Raw genomic sequence first — 18,862 nt, 5'->3', positions numbered from 1 at the left:
ATCCCACTCAGCTCCATCTCCGCCGTGCCTTGGCTGTGCAGAGAGAACTTGGGGGCAGCTGCAAAACAGCTCAGCCCGGGCTTATCTCCAGATGGCACAGAACAACCAAAACCAAATGGCCCTTAACAAACAAAATGCCCCGAGTCCCATCCCACCACCCTTCCCGTGACGTTGAGCGCCGGACATCACAAACTGGCAACAGAGACTTCGCTATGGCACCACCAGAGGGAAATATCCCAGACAGTGTAATCCACTCGGGCATAATCCTGCACCCTCACCGAGTCAGGAAATATAAACCGCGGGGTCTGCGGAGACAAATGGGGGATCCTCCAAGGATACAGCTGGCCCCTAGGAGATCTGTCCCCCCCATCCAGGACGCTGTACAGGGTAACTTCCCCGGGATGGAGCGACCTCACCTGAGAGAGAGAGGGTAAGTGACTAAGAAACATCCGTACGGTATAGGGCATGCGATTGAGTTTGTGACTGGTGCACTCTTCTAAGGCATTAATATCTAGCGCCCTTGTGGTTTGTGTTGTCACTTGTCCGGATCATTAGCAATAGTGGATCCCACTAATGTCTTTTAAACCGCAATAGAGTAATCGCCATCGCACACACACAACTTGCAATAGTGACGTATTGGACCTGTGAGTGAAGTCCAAATACATTGTTAATTTGAACCTCTCAGTGAAGTCCTTTTTTCCTGTTTCATCACAGGCATGATGCCCATCAGGAGGGCTGGCAGGGGCTGTGCAGGCAGGATGTCCGTCGGGGGGGCTGGCGGGGGCTGTGCCGGTACGGTGTACAGCAGGAGGGCGGTGGGGGCTGTCGTAGGAGCCAGCAGAGTCTGGATGTGATCACCGCCTGCCATAGAGGCCGCCGGCAGCTGTGAGCGGTAGGAGTCGGTGGGGTCTTTGCCGGACGTTTCCCTCTGCCGCAGATCCAGCCAATGAAAAAGATCAAACCCTCAAAACTTAACCCGAGTACAACAATCAAAAGTTTCCAAGGGTATTCCAAACTCTCAAAAACTGTTACTATTGATGACATCGGTACATCTAAATTCTCAAGAGACATCCTCTCCTTTGCTAAATGACCCGTAACATAACCCAATGCACAATGGTCAGCAAAGGACTCCCACTGTCCCAAGATGGGTCTGACCACTGCAATTCTCGAGATGCTATTATATAAGTGACAAATAACGGAAAGATTACAAACGACCCGATAACATAGCAAAATACCGCCACACAAAATAACAAGGCAATGTTTTTGAGTCCACACTGAGAAACAATAAGCTGCCCTAAAGGAGAGAGAAACAGCAATGACCTCCCCCACAGCTCCCATAGCTCCTGACCTAAGTTTATACAAAGATAGCGGAGAACTCTGACCAGGTTCCTTCAAAACCTTTCCAACAGAGTCATAGTGACTTTTCGAGGAATCCAATCAAATCTTTTTAAAACTTCAACCCTTCAGAATTTTCCAATTAAAACCTACAGTTCTCCCAGCACTATTTAAATTAAGTGCAAAATATCACATTGAGTGCCAAACCCATTACAATACCACATTGGGCACCAAATTTGTTATAGTTTGAGAGACCCATAACAATCTGTTGTCATTTAGACAATCATTCTATCACCTGATGACCCCTCCCCACCTGGGAAAGGGAAATCGGGAAAAACAAGGAAACCCGGGAGCTGAAGTATAAACAGATTTAATAGAATAAGATTAGATAATTAACATTAACAGCACTAAAGAACCGATATTGATCCCGACACCAATACGGAATATGCAAAGATTATACTCAGCCAATTCTATCAGTAGGAAGCTGTGCACTCCCAGCAGTGGACAGCTAATGTGGGACACTGCGAGTGCTATGGCTTCAGGAGGAAGGGAAGGCCTCAGGGCTCCGGCACCAGGGCACGAAGTTCTCAGGATGGCAGCCATCAAGGGAGAGAGAGAACTTCGTAGCAAACTTTCTAATTTATAATGAGTGTGACGTTGATGTTATGAACTAACCCTGTCGGCCAGCTTGGGTCAAGTGCCCGGGTCTCGCTCCTCCTCATCCCTGCACCTGGCGAGCTCGAAAACACTGAGACCTTGAGACCCACACACCACAGCTGGCTGTAAAGTCACTATTTTCACAAATTCAGACACTGGAGCTTTCTAAAAGTGCAGTTTTCCCAAGTGTTTGAGGAGAAATTAGTCCTGTGTGGCTCAAACCAGGACAATAAGGTGTCCCTGAGCCCATCCCAGGCTCACGTTATCTAAGTGCAGATATTCCACTTGTGAGCACAGAGGGTTGAACAACAATTAGTGTTCAATAGATGTGTTGTCCTCACCCCAAGTGCGAGTCACTTGGGCGAGTTTACAGTCTTCCTCTCCAATCTTCCGTTACTTTCCCATATTCCACCCCCTCACTCAAGAGAGCGCTTCTCCTGGGGCTGACAAAGTTGGAAATGTCCATTCAAATTTGCGGGGTGTAATACAGAGTAATTTACAGAGGCATGAAATAAACACACATAAAAAAAGAAATAAACAACTCTCTAAAGTAAAGCTTTGAATCAGGTGTCCCATTCCTCCTGTCAAGAAATTAAACCCCTCAGCCAGCCGGGCACCGCCAGTACGTTGTTTCACTGGATGCATTAAGTCCTGGAGGATTTTGAATGTCTTGCTTCATGCTGACTGCTTCCTCAGTTATGTTGGAACAACACGTGTTTTCAAAGTCGAAGCAGCATTTCTGACGTCGAGGGAGGAAACAGTCCACCATCAGTTGGGGTTGTGATATTCGTTGGCGGATAACAGCCGTTACCTACTCAGGAGAGAGAGCACTGAGAGACATTAACACCAAAATCACGTAGCACAGTATAGTTCTATAGTACAGCTGCTGGGGTTGGTATGCCATGGAAACAAGTTACCAAAAGATCTGCAGCTGCTAATCTTCCCTTGATACAAAAGGCAGATGAGTTAGTGACAGTCGAGGCTGACCAAATCTCAGTATTTGCGTGTTGGTTTGTCAGAGCTGTACCCAGGGCATGCGCTCGTAGCACAAGACTACAAAGCCCGAGGAGCCAACCTGTGACAGGGGAGAAAAGCAGCAGTGTCATCTCCTTCCAGTGATACATCACGTTGCTCCTGCTCCTTCAGCCAACATTACTCTGGGTTTGATAACCCAATGTGGGGTAATTGCCCACACAGACTGGAGACCGGAGGAAAGGGACCTGGGGGTCCTGGTGGACAGCAGGATGACCATGAGCCAGCACTGTGCCCTTGTGGCCAAGAAGGCCAATGGCATCCTGGGCTGTATTAGAAGGGGGGTGGTTAGCAGATCGAGAGAGGTCCTCCTTCCCCTCTACTCTGCCCTGGTGAGACCGCATCTGGAATATTGTGTCCAGTTCTGGGCCCCTCAGTTCAAGAAGGACAGAGAGCTGCTGGAGAGAGTCCAGCGTAGGGCAACTAAGATGATTAAGGGAGTGGAGCATCTCCCTTATGAGGAAAGACTGAGGGAACTGGGTCTCTTTAGTTCGGAGGAGACTGAGGGGTGATCTTATTAGCGTTTATAAATATATAAAGGGGGAATGTCATGAGGATGGAGCCAGGCTCTTCTCAGTAGCAACCAATGATAGGACAAGGGGTAATGGATTCAAGCTGGAACACAAGAGGTTCCACTTAAATTTGAGAAGAAACTTCTTCTCAGTGAGGGTGACAGAGCACTGGAACAGGCTGCCCAGGGAGGTTGTGGAGTCTCCTTCTCTGGAGACATTCAAAACTCGCCTGGACGCCTTCCTGTGCAACCTCATCTAGGTGTTCCTGCTCCGACAGGGGGATTGGACTAGATGATCTTTTGAGGTCCCTTCCAATCCCTAGCACACTGTGATACTGTGATACTGTGACCTGTGGCGTGCAATTTTTCAGATGGAACTGAATGTGATGTTGTGCGGTGGGATTCAGACGCAGACCAATATGATCGTGCTGAAGCCGTTTTATTACAATACTTGAAGTGTTATATCCTTTTACTACAACGTGGGTTACCATCGTGTCTTGTGCTCATTGGCCTTTAACCTTATACACACAAACTATTATTGGTTAAATACAGCTGTAGCAATACACATTCAGCATCTATTTAGGGGTCGCAGCAGCTTCAGTATCAGCGTGTGAATTCCTCCTGTGAATTCCTCCTTCATGTCAACCTTCAGACTGTACCAGCTTGTCTCTTATCTCTTCTGTTGCACAAAGTTCATAAGCTCATTATTTCAACGTTTCCGTTGTTTTCCAAAAAGCTTCCCACAATTCCCCCTTTTTGTTTTAGTTCAGCGGCCCAAACTCCTTCTAAAGATTTCTGTATTGATCGCTTTAGACAAGATACTATACATGGCACAAATATCAAAATTATCAACACTATAAGGATAACTAATAGTCCTTGTTTTAAGATTCCTTTCAACCATCCTGTTAACCCCCATCCTTCAAACGATTCATCAAGCCACGAGTGATCAATGGTTAACTTGTGCATATTAGCTCTCAGCTGGCTTAATTACTTATGAATCAAAGTTGAGTGGTCAGAAAGATTCATGCAACACATACCGTCAAATTCCTCACAGCCGTGACCCTGCACTAAAAGCACAAAATCAATAGCAGCGTGATTTTGCAATACAGCATGCCTAACACTATCTACATCTGTCAATAATGCGCTAATGATATCAGAGTTATAATAAAGGCTATAACAAGTATGATTAGCGTGAGCAGTACCCACTAAACTCTCATTTAATAAGCTACTACTGCTAACATATCCTTCAAAATCTTTTAAGCGTATATGTGAAAAACTGATCAAACGTGTTTGAAAAGGAACAGAAGGCGTAGCCATTGACAGGCAAAAGGCCTCTTGGCCTGTTTGATTGGCCCAAGTTACCCATATATTCTGTCTCGGTGAAATGCCAAAGATACTTTCTACTCCTTCATAAAGAAGGCCAAACCACAAGATTAATGTCCAAAAGGCCACGTTCCACGATATGGTTGGCTAGCTATTCCTTGTCTTGCTCCTGGACGTCCGGGTCTTCAGCCAGATCCTTCCAGGGCGTGATCCATCTGGCTGGAATCCAGCGAGGGCCTCTTTCTGTAATGATACGAACATACCTTCGGCCAATATATCGCAGTTCAGCAGGACCTTTCCTTACTCCAGTTTCAGGGTCCCTATATTGGACCAAAATACCTTGGTTCTGTTCTTTATGTCCCGAGCCCAAAGCTTGGCTGTGAATCACTGTGGGGGGCTCAGTGTCGGTTCCCACTAACCGTAAAAAATTCATCACATATATTACCTTCTGTATTCGTGCTACAGGAGACAAATTCTCCTCCTCTCCCCCTTTTTGTTTTAACAGTAACTGTTTGATTACTTGATGCACACGTTCTACAATCACCTGTCCTGTGGGGGAATGAGGAATACCTGTAACATGTTTAACTCCCCAGAGGTTCATAAATCGTTGCAGGGCCTGCGAAGTATAAGCAGGACCGTTGTCTGTTTTAGTTTCAAGAGGAACTCCTAGAACGACAAAACATCTGTGTAAATGTAGTTTTACATGTCGAGCTGTTTTCCCAGACAAAGGGGTAGCCCAAATAGCGTGAGAAAAGGTGTCTACTGTAACATGTACATATTTAAAATGACCAAAATTTGGTACATGGGTAACATCCATTTGCCAAAGCTGTAATGGCCGTAGGCCTCGGGGGTTGACTCCTAAGCCCACCCCCAACATTTGTCCTTGACAGTCAGGGCAAGCCTGAACAATTCCTTTAGCGTCCGATAATGGGATGTCAAACTGTGGAATTAACATTTTTGGAGCCTGATGGAAAAACATATGTGAGTTTCGAGCCTGCTGGAATGCATTAGGAGGCGGACCATTCCATGCAGCGGCCACTAACTGATCGGCGCGTTCGTTACCTTCCACTAAGCTACCAGGAAGGCCAGAATGGCTACGAATGTGGACAATAAAACAGTCATGCTTACGGCAATTTAGCAGTTGCCATAGCTCGGTTAAAAGTTGACTAAGTCAGCAATTATTCACTTCTTTCAAGATAGCGTGTTCTAATCGTTGCACTATACCAACAACATACAGAGAGTCACAAACAACATTGACAGGTTCTGCTGACCAATTTCTAAATACTTCAAGAAGGGCATATAACTCCAACGTTTGAAGGGAATCAGTAACGTCACCCATTAAGCGTTGTGAATGCCATTGCCCACTGTGATGCCACACATACCCGGCCTGATGACTGTTCTTACCAGCATCTGTAAAGATGGTCAGTCCGTTAACCGGTCTCCTAGAGAACTTTGGAATAATTTCAAAACCGTAACGGAGCAAAAACTTGATTAATCGGTGAGCTGGGTAATTAATGGTAAGATCTCCAATGAAAGCATTCAAGGCTAGGGCTAACACAAAATCGTTTTGCAATACCCAATTAATGTATTCCGCTATAATAGAGACATAGATAATAGCAGGGTCAAACCCAGCTATTTGTCGACATCGTTTTCTTATACGAATGATCACTTAGGCAATAGCTTCCACTTTAGTCACAATGGGTTTTGATAATCGATATGGCAAAAATATCCATTCCATGATACATAAAGGATGAACCTGTTTTTCATCCCATTGTGCCAAGATAGCAAACAGCTGAATACCACCATTAAAAATAAAGGCTTGAACTGGTAGCTCGGGATTCCACTGGCTGGCTTTGGACATAGAGATTTTATTGACAATATTTTGTCATGCCTTCTTCTGCATTTGAGACAACTGTCGAGGTTCTCTCACATCGGGAGACCCCTTTAGCAAAGGCATAAGTGGTGCAAGGTCATCATTAGTGATACCACATATTGCACGTACCCATTGGATATCACCGATCAATTTTTGGATATCAGATAGTGTTTCTATTTTCTCATTTAGAGTTACTTTTTGTGGAGTAACTGTAGTTCCAGATATGATCCAACCTAAATATTTCCATGGTGATTGCTGCTGCACCTTTTCTGGAGCGATAACCAATCCAGCCTTTGCTTACTCCTGCTGAAAAATAGGCACAACAGTGTTAGGATTTAACTCTTTTTCTGCAATTAAAATGTCATCAATATAATGATAAATCACAAAGGTACTAAATCGTTCCCGGAGTGTCTGCAGAGCCCAAGAGACATATAGTTGAAAAAAAAAAAAAATTTTTTTTTCTTTTGTATCATGACCGGCCTAGGTAGTCCTGGCTGCAAGGTTACCTTGCCGACATTGTCGCTGCAGGTGCCCCATCTTACCGCAATTATAACAGCGTACATAAGAGGAGGATCCTTTGGCTCCTCTCCCATGATTAAGCAGCGGCTTAACAGCAGCGGCAAATGCATTGGCAAGGTACTCAGCCTTCTCTTCAGCGGTTCCTACTTTTGCACACGCGTCCATCATGTCTTGCAATCCTGCCGATTTCGGTAAAGCCTGCAAAATACGCTTACAAATTGAGCTAGCATTTTCTACTGCAAGTGACATCAACACTGACTCCTTTGCTCCAGGAGCCAAATCCATATTCCTTTCAATAGCTGCAGTAAGCCTATCAATAAATTGCATATACAATTCATTCAGTTCTTGCTTAACAGAAACATAAGATGGAATAGGTTTTCCAGCTTCAGGAACTGCTTTAAAAGCTGCCAAAGCAAGCTCCTGAGATTGCTGCAAAACTTCAACAGCCATGTGCATTTGTGCATTTTCTGAGCTAAACCGACCCCGACCCACCAACATATCAGAGGTAACTCCAGATAACGGATCGTTTACCCCACGGTTTGCGTTGTTATCTGCAGCGCAATCCGCCAAAGTTTCAAAGGCACTTTTAAAATGTAACGCTTGGGATGGAGTAAGCAGAATATTAGCCAAACGATAGTAACCATTAGGCACCAAAACCGTACTAGAAAACATTGCACTAAGCATTTGCTGTGTATAATTAGATGCCAACCCATATTGTGCAATAGCACTTTTTATTTCCTTTAAAGTTTTCCAGTCGAAAGACTGCCATGCCCTTTCCCCGTGAGCATTAGCTACTACTGGAAAAGCATGAGGCAAATCAAGAGGCAGAATAGCCCCATCTAGCATTGCTTCTTTTATAACGCCTTTCCAACGCCGGGCAGCTGTATCATCTGCCGACGGTTTTCCCTGTGGTGGAAGAGGTAAGTCATCAACATTTAACGTTCTTTCGTTGCGGCATCGACAGTCGTTCTAAGCATCGCTTCAGATCAGTTAATTGTCTATCTACGTCCTCCTTTGAAACCGGAGTATGCCACTTTTCTTCCCACAAGTCTGTAGAGGAGACGCCAGTTTTATTCCCACACGTCTACAGAGGAGGGCGGCGGGGGATTTACCGCCGGAGTATCGTCAGGAAAACCCTCCAACGGAGGTGCCGATGGTTCTGGCAGAGGACTGGGCAGCTGCATAGGCGGCTCTTTTCCTTGTACAAGAGGAGCCTGAGGCAGTGGCGGCGGCGCAGGCACAGGCGCGGGGGGGTCACTCACCCCGCACGGTGGAGACACCCAGCGAGGGTGGAAGGAGTGGGGGGAGGGGGGGTATCAAACATGCGGACCTCATGGCGCACTACTTTTTGTGCATCTCTCCCCCTGTCCTGGTCTGGCCCGGTATCTGAAAAAGCCACACACGCTTGTAAAGTCACATTTTTCTCTGCTCGCATACTTGCTACTGTATCTTTAAGCAATTTCCATAATGTTGCTAGAGGTAATAAATCTTTTTTCCCAGATGAGATATCTTTCCATAATTCTTGCCCAAGGCTATCCCATATTGCTGTCTGGAAAATGTCCTGGGCATCCTTTACTATGCCCGTTTCTTTTGCCCATAAAAGCAATTTCTTTAAAATAACGGGGTCATACTTAAGTCCTCTCGTAGAGAGGAAATGTTGCAAAAGCTTTAAGATACCTTGCTCCTCATAACTTAAATTATTTCCCATTATAACGTATGACCCAAAACACGTTTGGCTGCTCACCTTCTCTCGTGGCCACGATTAACAAAAACTTCTCGTCTCTCAGCCGGTTTCTTTTTTTTTCTTTTTCTTTTTCTTTTTCTTTTTCTTTTTCTTTTTCTTTTTCTTTTCCTTTTTCTTTTTCTTTTTCTTTTTCTTTTTCTTTTTCTTTTTCTTTTTCTTTTTCTTTTTCTTTTTCTTTTTCTTTTTCTTTTTCTTTTTCTTTTTCTTTTTCTTCTTCTTTTTCTTTTTCTTCTTCTTCTTCTTTTTCTTTTTCTTTTCTTCTTCTTTTTCTTTTATCGCAAACTGTCAATTTCAGTAAGAAATTGCCAGGGGCCCCACGTTGGGCGCCAATTGCAGTGGGATTCAGATATAGACCAATATGATCATGCTGAAGCCGTTTTATTACAATACTTGAAGTGTTATATCCTTTTACTACAACGTGGGTTAGCATCGTGTCTTGTGCTCATTGGCCTTTAACCTTATACACACAAACTATTATTGGTTAAATACAGCCGTAGCAATACACATTCAGCATCTATTTAGGGGTCGCAGCAGTTTCAGTATCAGCGTGTGAATTCCTCCTGTGAATTCCTCCTTCATGCCGACCTTCAGACTGTACCAGCTTGTCTCTTATCTCTTCTGTTGCACAAAGTTCACAAGCTCATTATTTCAATGTTTAAGTTGTTTTCCAAAAAGCTTCCAACAGGTGCCCCCTGTCTCTCTGCCCCGGGGACGCAGAGTTGGGCATCAGCTGTCACCCCTGCCCACCCCAGGGGGACAAATCCCGGGTGCACAGTGGTTTCAGCGACATCTTGACCCTCAGCCCCCATGTCCTGGTGGTGGTTCTCGTTGGTCCCAAGGAAGGGGGAGACACACAGGGTGCCTGGTGCTGTGGTGACACCAGCAGCAGAGGATTTTGGCTCTTCCATGTTATAAGTTAGTCCCACAAATTGATGCGAGGAGACTGAGCCAATTAAGACTGAAGTATTTATTAGCAAGCGGCAGCAAGCAAAACAGCGCGGGGCGGCCCGGGAGTCTCACTCCGCCGACGCTCGCGCCCGGTTCCCGAAAGTCCCTGGTTTTATACTCTTCTTTTTCCAGTAGAGGGGTACTCTGCATCTGCACGACACGACTTGTTGCTAGGGGGTCGTTTTCTGCTTTCCTTTTCCTCCTGGTTGTCACAGGGATGACAGATTCATGTCTTCCTCACATCATGTACTCTTCGTCTTCATGAGCCCCCCTCCCCTCCTCCAAGTCTTTTTCACATCCTACTTTGTTTGCATAACCTGACCTTTGCAGTTTTAGCCTTGCCCGCTCACAGGATGCTGGCTATCTTGCAACAGCAGGTTCAGCAATTGCCTTTTTGTAAAACAATGTAACAGTGTAAGTTTCTAGGTTTGGTGAACAAACAGCGCTGAGCTTATCACAATTCCCCCCTTTTACTTTTTACTATTTTGTTCATCAAACCGCTTAAGCGCTTGTGCTTGAGCTTTTATTGTGCTTGAGATAACCTCCTGTCCAGAGGGTCCTTGAGCGACTGGTTGGATCAGCAAATGATCTTCTGTTACTTATTACATTCCACAAAAAAACTCTCTTGTGGTTCGCTCCAGGTGAACGAACTGCAAAACAACCAGTGCAGAAGTCATTGTGCCACGAGACAAAACGCCGGACGAGAACGAGGAGGTCATCGTTAAAATCATTGGGCATTTCTTTGCCAGTCAGGTACGGTTTGGCCGTGGCGTTACCCGATATTCCCCGGCCGCTTTCATCCACCGAGGAAAGGCACGGGGCTTGCTGAGCCCAGCACCACCAGAGCACCCTGCCCCTCTTCTTTTGGGAGGTCCCTGTGCCCCCAAGAGGCACTGAAGGTGTTTCGGTAGCTCCCCCCGGCTGTGCAAGTGCTGAAATTGAAGATTGGCTTGTTTGAGCTAAAAATGGGTGTTTTGGATGCTGTGCAGAGCAGCGCCCAGGGTGTGAATGGACTCCCCGGTGCGGGCAAATCCATGCGCATCCCACCTGGGTGCATCTTCCATAACCTTGTCTCCTGTCCACTTCGGCGGGATGGCGACCCCCCCAAAAATTCAGGCTCTCTCGAGGAGTGAAGCACAAGTTAAAAAAAAAAAAAAAAAACCTGAAATTAATTACAGCTTGTCCGGAGTGACAAGTTGGGAACAGCGAGATGCTCGATGGGGGCTTGGGAGTGGTTGGTGGGGGGAGAAGCGGTGCCCTGACCCCCACCTCTTGCTTTTCCCCTCTCCTCCCCAGGACTGCACAGCGCAAGATGAGGGAAATGCTCCAGCAGGGGAAGCAGCAGGAGCAGAAACACGCTCTGGGAGCCCCGGCCTCGCAGCACAGCAAGGGAGGCTCCCGCCGTGCCGCCCAGCACCGCCTGATGAATGTAACCCCGCCGCCAGACATCCCCCCCTCCCAAATCCTCCTCCTCCACCCCCAGCAGGTCAGGGGAGCAAACCAAAGACCCGCCCAGACACACAGCCCCCCATTCCCGCGGCGCTGCGAGGATGCGCAGCTGAGGGGTACGGGGAGGGCTCTCTCCATCCCACAGCCTCCCCCTTCCTCCTCCCTCGCCTCCCGACGCTCTCCCTTTAGTTGGACTAACGTGGGCAGGTTTGGGTACCTCAGCACCTCACGCTTGTGTCTCCCTTTTAGAGATTCTGTGTGCCTTGGAAACCTGAGAGTTGCAGGGTTTTTTATTAATTTTCTAATAAAAAAAGAAACGAGTTGGACAAAACGATGGGGATAGGCAGCACTGTGGTCATTCTCTCCGGGGCGTTGTGGAGGAAGGCTGCCAGTCTTCCTCCCAGTGTACTTTTCCCCGTTGGCTCCAGACTGCTGCTGGGGCTGAGCTCTGAGCCGCCAGAGCGGTTCTCAGCAGACGGTCACTCGGCGCAGACAATGAGGCCCTGAATAGCCCTTCCTGTGCTCTTGATGGCTCCGGATGGCTCTGCTCCTCTGCTGCTTCTAAGGTGGGGCTGCCCCAGTGCCCTCACTCAGGAGCCTTTTGTCTGTGCAGGTCTCACTTGTGACAGGGGGTGGGGGTGTTGCCAAACTAACTGCTGTGCTGCGATGTGTGAGTGGGTGTTCCCGCCCGTGTCAGTGCCAGAGCTCTTCCGTAGGCTCCTTCTGCCAGCGGAGAGCCAGGGGCCGCTCCTTCGGGAGAGAGCTTGTTTAAAGAGAGGAAAAAAAAAAAGGGGGGGGGGGGGGGGAGGGGGGAAGTCGGAAAAGAAAAAAGAGGAAAAAGATAAAAAAAGGGGAAAAAAGTAGAAAAAGAGAAAAATTAAAACGGGGGAAAAGGGAGAAACAGAGAAAAAAGGGGGGAAAAGAAAATAAAGGGAAAAAGAACAAAGGGGAAAAAGAGGAAAAAAGTAAAACAAGAGAAAAAGTAAAACGGGGGGGACAGGAAACAGAAAAAAGGGGGAAAAAGCAAAAAACAAAAAGGGAAAAAGAAAAAAGGGGAAAAAGAGAAAAAAGGGGGAAGAAGTGAAAAAAGAGAAAAATAAAAATGGGGGGGAAAGGGGAAACAGAGAAAAATGGGGGAAAAGGAAAAAAAAATCGGAAAAAAAAGGGGAAAAAGAGAAAAAAGGAGGGGGAAGCGAAAAAGAAAAGGGAGAAAGAAGAAAAAGGGCAAAAGAAAAAAAAAACCCCACATATTAAAAAAGAAAGGTAGAAAGGAAAAAAACAAACAAACAAACCAAGGAAGGAAAGTGGGAACATCCCCCGGGCAGGAGGAGGGACAGGAGCCGGGGGGTCGGGGCGTGGGGGGAGGTGGCGGTGCCAGCGCGGGCCCCGGGGGCTGCGACACCACGTTTTTGTCCTCTGCTGCAAAGTGTTCTGTGAAAAACAACCAACCAAATCCCACCCACCGACAACATCAAAACCCAAAGAGAAATCTCTCCAGCTCACACGAGCCTGAGCTCGCTCTCCGTTGCGCTCTTTCCAGTGTCTCGGGGGGGTCACGGCCGAGCTGAGATTGGGGGTGGTGGTGGTGGGAGTTTGCCCCATGGCTGTGATGGGGGGAGAAGGGCTGGGTGGGGAGTGGGGGATGTGCTGTGGGGGTTTTTTTGGGGTGGTGGTGTTTTTTTGCCAGGCGTCGCTTTACCCAGTGGCTCGGGGAGGTGTTGGCATCAGGAAGCCTGTGCTAAAGCGGGGTGGGGGCCTCGCCGCAGTTGGTTAGCAGAGCCAAAGTGGTTACTAATGGTTATTAATGGTGCACTAATTACGCCCGTGTAACTGGGAAGCTCAGATGCCCCCTAACCACCCCCCCCCCCCCCCCCCCCCCGGTGCTTCTCTAGCCAGGCGAGCGCTGGGCGTCCCCCCCGCAGGAGAGGAGCGCACCTCCGGGGTGGGTGGAAGGGCGTCACCCAACGGGGAGAGGACCAAGATGGGGCTTGGGTGTCCCTTGGGGTGGCCGGGTGGCGGGGTAGGGCTGCCACGATGAGGGACACCCCCACGCCTTTCTCCATGGCTCCCACAGCTCTGCTCCCTCCCTCCCTCCCACCCATCCAGTGCCACGGGAGAGGTGGTGTCCCCCCTCCCGGGGCAGGCAGGGGCTGTGCCACCCCATCTAACACCTCAACGCACCAAAGCACCTCACTGGGGGAGGGACTCTGTGCCTGGTAGCCCCGTGCGCCCCAACACTGTAAGGATGGGGCTGAGCCCCCACCACGGCCACCCTGTGCAAACCAAAGACCCCCCCAAACACACAGCCCCCCATTCCCCGCGGCGCTGCGAGGATGCACAGCCGAGGGGTACGGGGAGGGCTCTCTCCATCCCACAGCCTCCCCCTTCCTCCTCCCTCGCCTCCCGACGCTATCCCTTTCGTTGGACTAACACAGGCAGAGAGAGAGAGAAAGAGAGGTTTTATTATTCTTTTTTTTTTTAATTTTTTATTTCCTAAAAGCCACCGGTTTTTCATCCCAGACATGGCCAGAGGAGCTCACCCAGCGTTGAGGGGGGGAGGTTGGGCTGCGGCACACAGCGCAGCGGCTCATCAGTTTTTAGAATTAACGTAACGATAACGAAACTAACGGCGATTTTTAAGTTTTGTAAGGATTTTAAATTTTTATTTATTTCATTTCAGAGGGGGTGGGGGCGGGAGGGGGACGTTTGTTTTTTAGGACAAGCCGGCTTTTCTAGAGGTTAAAGAAAGGCCGTGCTCGGCTGTAAATGCTTTGCAGAAAGATCCCAGTTGCAAGGAGAGAAGGTGGGAAAAGAGGGGCAGGGGGGGAAAACAGATTTCCAAGAGGTTGTCAGCCCAGGGCTGGAGAAAAAAAAAAAAAATTAGCAATTTTTTTTTTTTAAATTTCAAAAATAAAACACGCACAACCCCCAACCCCAAATGACACACACACATCCACACACAAAAACTACCTCAGGCTTTCATACCTCAGCAGATTGCGCTTCTGTTTCCCTTTTAGAGATTTTCTATGCCTTGTAAACAAAAATAATGCTCCAGCTATCAGTTTTATTTTTTTAATTAAAAAAAAAGAGACGAGTTGGAAAACACAGTCTCTACTGAGTGCGAGGCGGGAGAAGGAAAGCAATCCCACGGGTGCCAGAGCTCTTCCATAGTCTCCTTCTGCTGGCTGAGAGCCAGGGGCTGTTCCTTCGGAGAAAGCTTGAGAGATGTTTGAAAAGAGAAAAAGAAAAAAACCAAAACAAAAAAATGGGGGGAGAAAAAAAAAGAGGGGAAAGAAGAACAAAGAGAAAAAGGAGATAAAAGGGGGGGAAGAAAAAAGGGGGAAAAAGAAAAAAGGGAAAATGAAAAAAGGGGAGGGAAGAGAAAAAAAAAGGAAAAGGAAACAAAAACCCCAAATATAAAAAAAGAAAGGTAAAAAGGAAAAAAAAAAACAACCAAACCAAGCAAGGAAAGTGGTGAAAGCCACCGGGCAAGAGGGACGAGAGCCGTGGGTGAGGTGGCGGTGCCAGTGCCGGCCCTGGGGGCTGCGACACCACACTGCAAAGTGCTCTGTGAAAAAAAACAACCAAAACCCACCCAACGACAACATCAAAAACCAAAGAGAAATCTCTCCAGCTCACACGAGCCTGAGCTCGCTCTCCGTTGCTTTCGTTCCAGTGTCTCGGGGGCGTCACGGCCGAGCTGAGATTGGGGGGGGGTGGTGGTGGGAGTTTGCCCCATGGCTGTGATGGGGGGAAAAGGGGTGGGTGGGGAGTGGGGGATGTGGTGTGGGGTTTTTTTTGGGGTGGTGGTGGTGGTTTTTTTGCCAGGTGTCGCTTTACCCCGTGGCTCGGGGAGTGTGACGAAACGGGAAAGAGGGCTTCACTGAGAGGTTCAAATTAACAATTTCTTTGGACTTTGCTCACAGGTCCAATACGTCACTATTGCAAGTTCTGTGTGTGCGATGGCGATTACATTATTGCAATTTAAAAGAAATTAGCGGGATCCACTATTGCGAGCTACAAATGCCCCCGACAAGCAGCAACACAAACCACAAGGGCGCTAGATATTAATGCCTTAGAAGAGTGCACCAGTCACAAACTCAATCGCATGCCCTATACCGTACGGATGTTTCTTAGTCACTTACCCTCTCTCTCTCAGGTGAGGTCGCTCCATCCCGGGGAAGTTACCCTGTACAGCGTCCTGGATGGGGGGGACGGATCTCCTAGGGGCCAGCTGTATCCTTGGAGGATTCCCCATTTGTCTCCCCAGACCCTGCGGTTTATATTTCCTGACTCGGTGAGGGTGCAGGATTATGCCCGAGTGGATTACACTGTCTGGGATATTTCCCTCTGGTGGTGCCATAGCGAAGTCTCTGTTGCCAATTTGTGATGTCCGGCGCTCAACATCACGGGAAGGGTGGTGGGATGGGACTCGGGGCATTTTGTTTGTTAAGGGCCATTTGGTTTTGGTTGTTCTGTGCCATCTGGAGATAAGCCCGGGCTGAGCTGTTTTGCAGCTCCCCCCAAGTTCTCTCTGCACAGCCAAGGCACGGCGGAGATGGAGCTGAGTGGGACGGCAGCTCCCTGCCTCTCACCTCTTGTGCTCTGAAACCAGCTTGGCTGGCTGCTCCCACACAGTGTGTTACTGGCTTGCCCAGCAGGTAAAGAACCCAGATTTGGGACGCCACTGGGGTGTCCGTTAGGGGTCCTGGGCGTCCCTTATGGGGTCCGGGGGGGACTCTTGCAGGCCAGAGGGAGTCTGGGGCAGCCCTTCAAGGATCTGGGGGTCCCCTCTGGTGCCTCTGGGGAGGGTTTTGTGGCTGGGGAGGGCCGAGCCGGTTTCAAGAGGTGCTTCCTCCCTTTCTCCAGCCCACCCAGCTCCCCCGACACCACCACCCCCCCAGCTTGGTGGGTGCCAGCAGTGCCAGCCTGTCCCACTGGGTCGGGCACTGAGGGGGGCACAGCCCCAGCCACGGGATGGGAGGATGAGCCACAGCACCAGGGATAGAGACCAACATTTTATTTCTTTAACATTTCCCATGGGGGGCACCCCAGGGTTGCGCGGCTGCACCGCAGCTGGTGCCAGGAGGGACTCCAACGTCCCCCCCACAGCTCACCTGGCTCCGCTCGTGATGCTTTTGATGGGGCTCAGCGCGGTCTCTTCTGTGCTACGGACCAAGCGGCTCCAGGTAGGTGACTGCTGCACCGCACTGTGCCACAGCGTGGGGAGGGGTGGGGGGCTGCGGCGCGGGGCTGGGAGCTGCTCCTGTCTCACCCAGCTCCCGGGGTCCTGCAGAGGGACTGGAAGAAGCCAAAGCAAGGGACGACGGACGCGAGAGCCCGCCCAGAGGAGCGGAGCGGTGAGTGGCCCTGGCACCGAGCACCATGCAAACAGCTCACACCCCACGGCAGCCCTGAGCCGGGGCTGTGCCGGGGGCTGCCGGCCGCTCACTCCGTCCCCTCCCTCAGCAGCTTCTCGGCTAGCAGATGAAGGATGGGAGCTGAAGTCGATGCAGGAGAAGCAGGGAGTGTGGGGGAGACCCCCAGATCCTGCCCCAGACCCTCAGCCCGTGCCCTGCCTGCGCTGGGCAGCCCTGCCCGCCTGCTGAGGAGGGGGTGCTGCCCGCGGGCTCCAGCGGAGGAGACGGGGTGCAGCGGGTCTCTTCTCTCTCCTCCTCTGCAGGGCAACCGAGAGGCAGCGAAGAGGGAGCACCGGGCCCCACAGGACCCACTGGGCTCCCTGCCAACCATATACCATCTGAGCAGAGATGCCTCTCTCTTACCCCCCCAAGCCCCCAGGTCCCCCTGCCCTCCTCTCCCGCCTATAGGTCCTATCAGTGGGGACAGCTCCTTCTGGTCCAGGCACCCCCCGGGCTCCTGGGCCCCCCGAGGGCCACCGCAAGAGCCCCTGCAGCCTGTGCTCGCTGGCCAACTGGGAGGACTGCAGCAGCCTGTTGAGGAGCAGCTCCTCTTCCCAGAGCTCCCTCTACCACTTCCTGGAGCCCTGGCCCAGTGCAGCAACAGAGCTAGTGGTGCTCACACACTCAGGACACCCCCGCTCTCCCATGGCTGCTGGTGGGGCAGTGGGGAAACTGGGGCTGGTCCTCAGCCAGGAGCCTCCACAGGAGCTGCCAGCAGGGACCGAGAAAGAGTGGGTTCCCAGGTAGGGGATGGACAGGACACAGAGGCCCACGGACGAGCAACTGTCCCCCGGAAGGCCCCCAGCCATGGACATGGACAAGGTGGAGTGGGTGCGGGAGATCACCCGCGCTTTCCAGGCCTTGAAGGCAAAGAGGGAGGAGTCCTGCAAGACCACGGGCAGGGAGTGTGGCCAGGCAGACCCAGGGCTGTGCAGGGCAGGAAGATGCCCACGGCAGGGCTGCGCCTGGCTGTGGGGCTACCTGAAGGGCTGGTGGAGATGCCACTAGCCGTGTCTGCTTCTGCCAGCCCTGCAAGTGGTGACAGCGCCAGGCCCAGAAGACCAACAGTGCCCCGAATACTGAGCGGCTGTGGGGTGTGGGGCCGGGAACCCCTCTCGGGTACCCCCTATGTGAAACGTTAAAGAAATAAAATGTTTGTCTCTAGCCCTCGTGCTGTCCTTCCTCCTCCCATCCCACCCCTGCGGGTGCTCCCCCGAGGGAGCAGGCTGCAATCAGCAAGCACTCTGTGTTGAGCTCCCCTGCTCACAGCCATGCTCCGCCTGAAGGTGGCACGGCAGGAGCAGTCCCCAGCCAACTTGGGCACAAAAAGGTTCATCTGACTCAGCGGGTGAGGAAGGGCCCGTTTCAACTCCGTACCTTTGGTATTCTCAGGTCGGAGGATTTGATGGAGCCAACTGGGAGCGGCAGCATACGCTGTGGGGCTCTGAGCTGCTGCGTGGTGCCAGGTCTATCCAACGTCAGGCAGTACATTCCCAGGAGACGTCACCGCTAACAACTCTTCCGAGGAAGTGGGGCCGTTTCTGTAGTCGTAGCCTGCCTGGAGAAACAGCCCCACGGAGCTAATAGTCTGCTGAGCAGCAAGGGAGCAGAGTCGCTGACTCTCAACCAAGGACTGAAATACAGCAACCCACTCTATTGCCTTCCCCCTACGCCCGCTGCCTCCCACAGTTTAGAAAAAACCAACCAGGGAGCTCCAAGTGAGGGCACCCCTCCCCCACTCCCCCAAATCTGCTCAACACCCCCAAAGCTCCCTCAAGACACGGGACTCCTCCCACACACCTCCACTCCCCACACCGACAACCCTCCTCCTCCCCCAACGCTCCAAAAAGCAGCAGTCCTTAGGGCAGACTCCTTAAGCTGACTCCACACCTACGGCTCCCCGTCGGCTCTGGGGGAGACAAGGGGGCCCCGGGGGGTCTCCGTGGGCTTTAAGGGGGTCCCAGGGCTGCCCACGGGCTCCCAGCAATGCCCGTGCCCACCCCCCACCCCCGCTTCAGGGGGCCCAGCGCTGACACCCCCCGACCCATCTT

At 50.4% G+C, this 18,862-nt stretch overlaps 1 protein-coding gene across 1 annotated transcript in view; it reads left to right on the top strand.

The window, feature by feature from the left end:
- Positions 1-7,202: 7,202 nt before the first annotated feature.
- Positions 7,203-18,862, top strand: part of LOC309685830 (electroneutral sodium bicarbonate exchanger 1-like) — a gene marked incomplete at both ends in the record, with an annotated part of 40,469 nt that continues 28,809 nt past the window's right edge. Inside the window, one exon of the mRNA XM_082501536.1 lies at positions 7,203-7,367. Within this exon, the coding sequence (XP_082357662.1) occupies positions 7,203-7,367 (165 nt within the window). The remainder of the gene's footprint in view (positions 7,368-18,862) is intronic.

The sequence above is a fragment of the Vanellus vanellus genome (genome assembly GCF_965231255.1).
Source record: "Vanellus vanellus genome assembly, contig: HAP1_SCAFFOLD_49, whole genome shotgun sequence".
Taxonomy (NCBI): domain Eukaryota; kingdom Metazoa; phylum Chordata; class Aves; order Charadriiformes; family Charadriidae; genus Vanellus; species Vanellus vanellus.
Note: the sequence above shows the minus strand (reverse complement) of the source record. Positions and strands in the feature narration are given on the sequence as shown.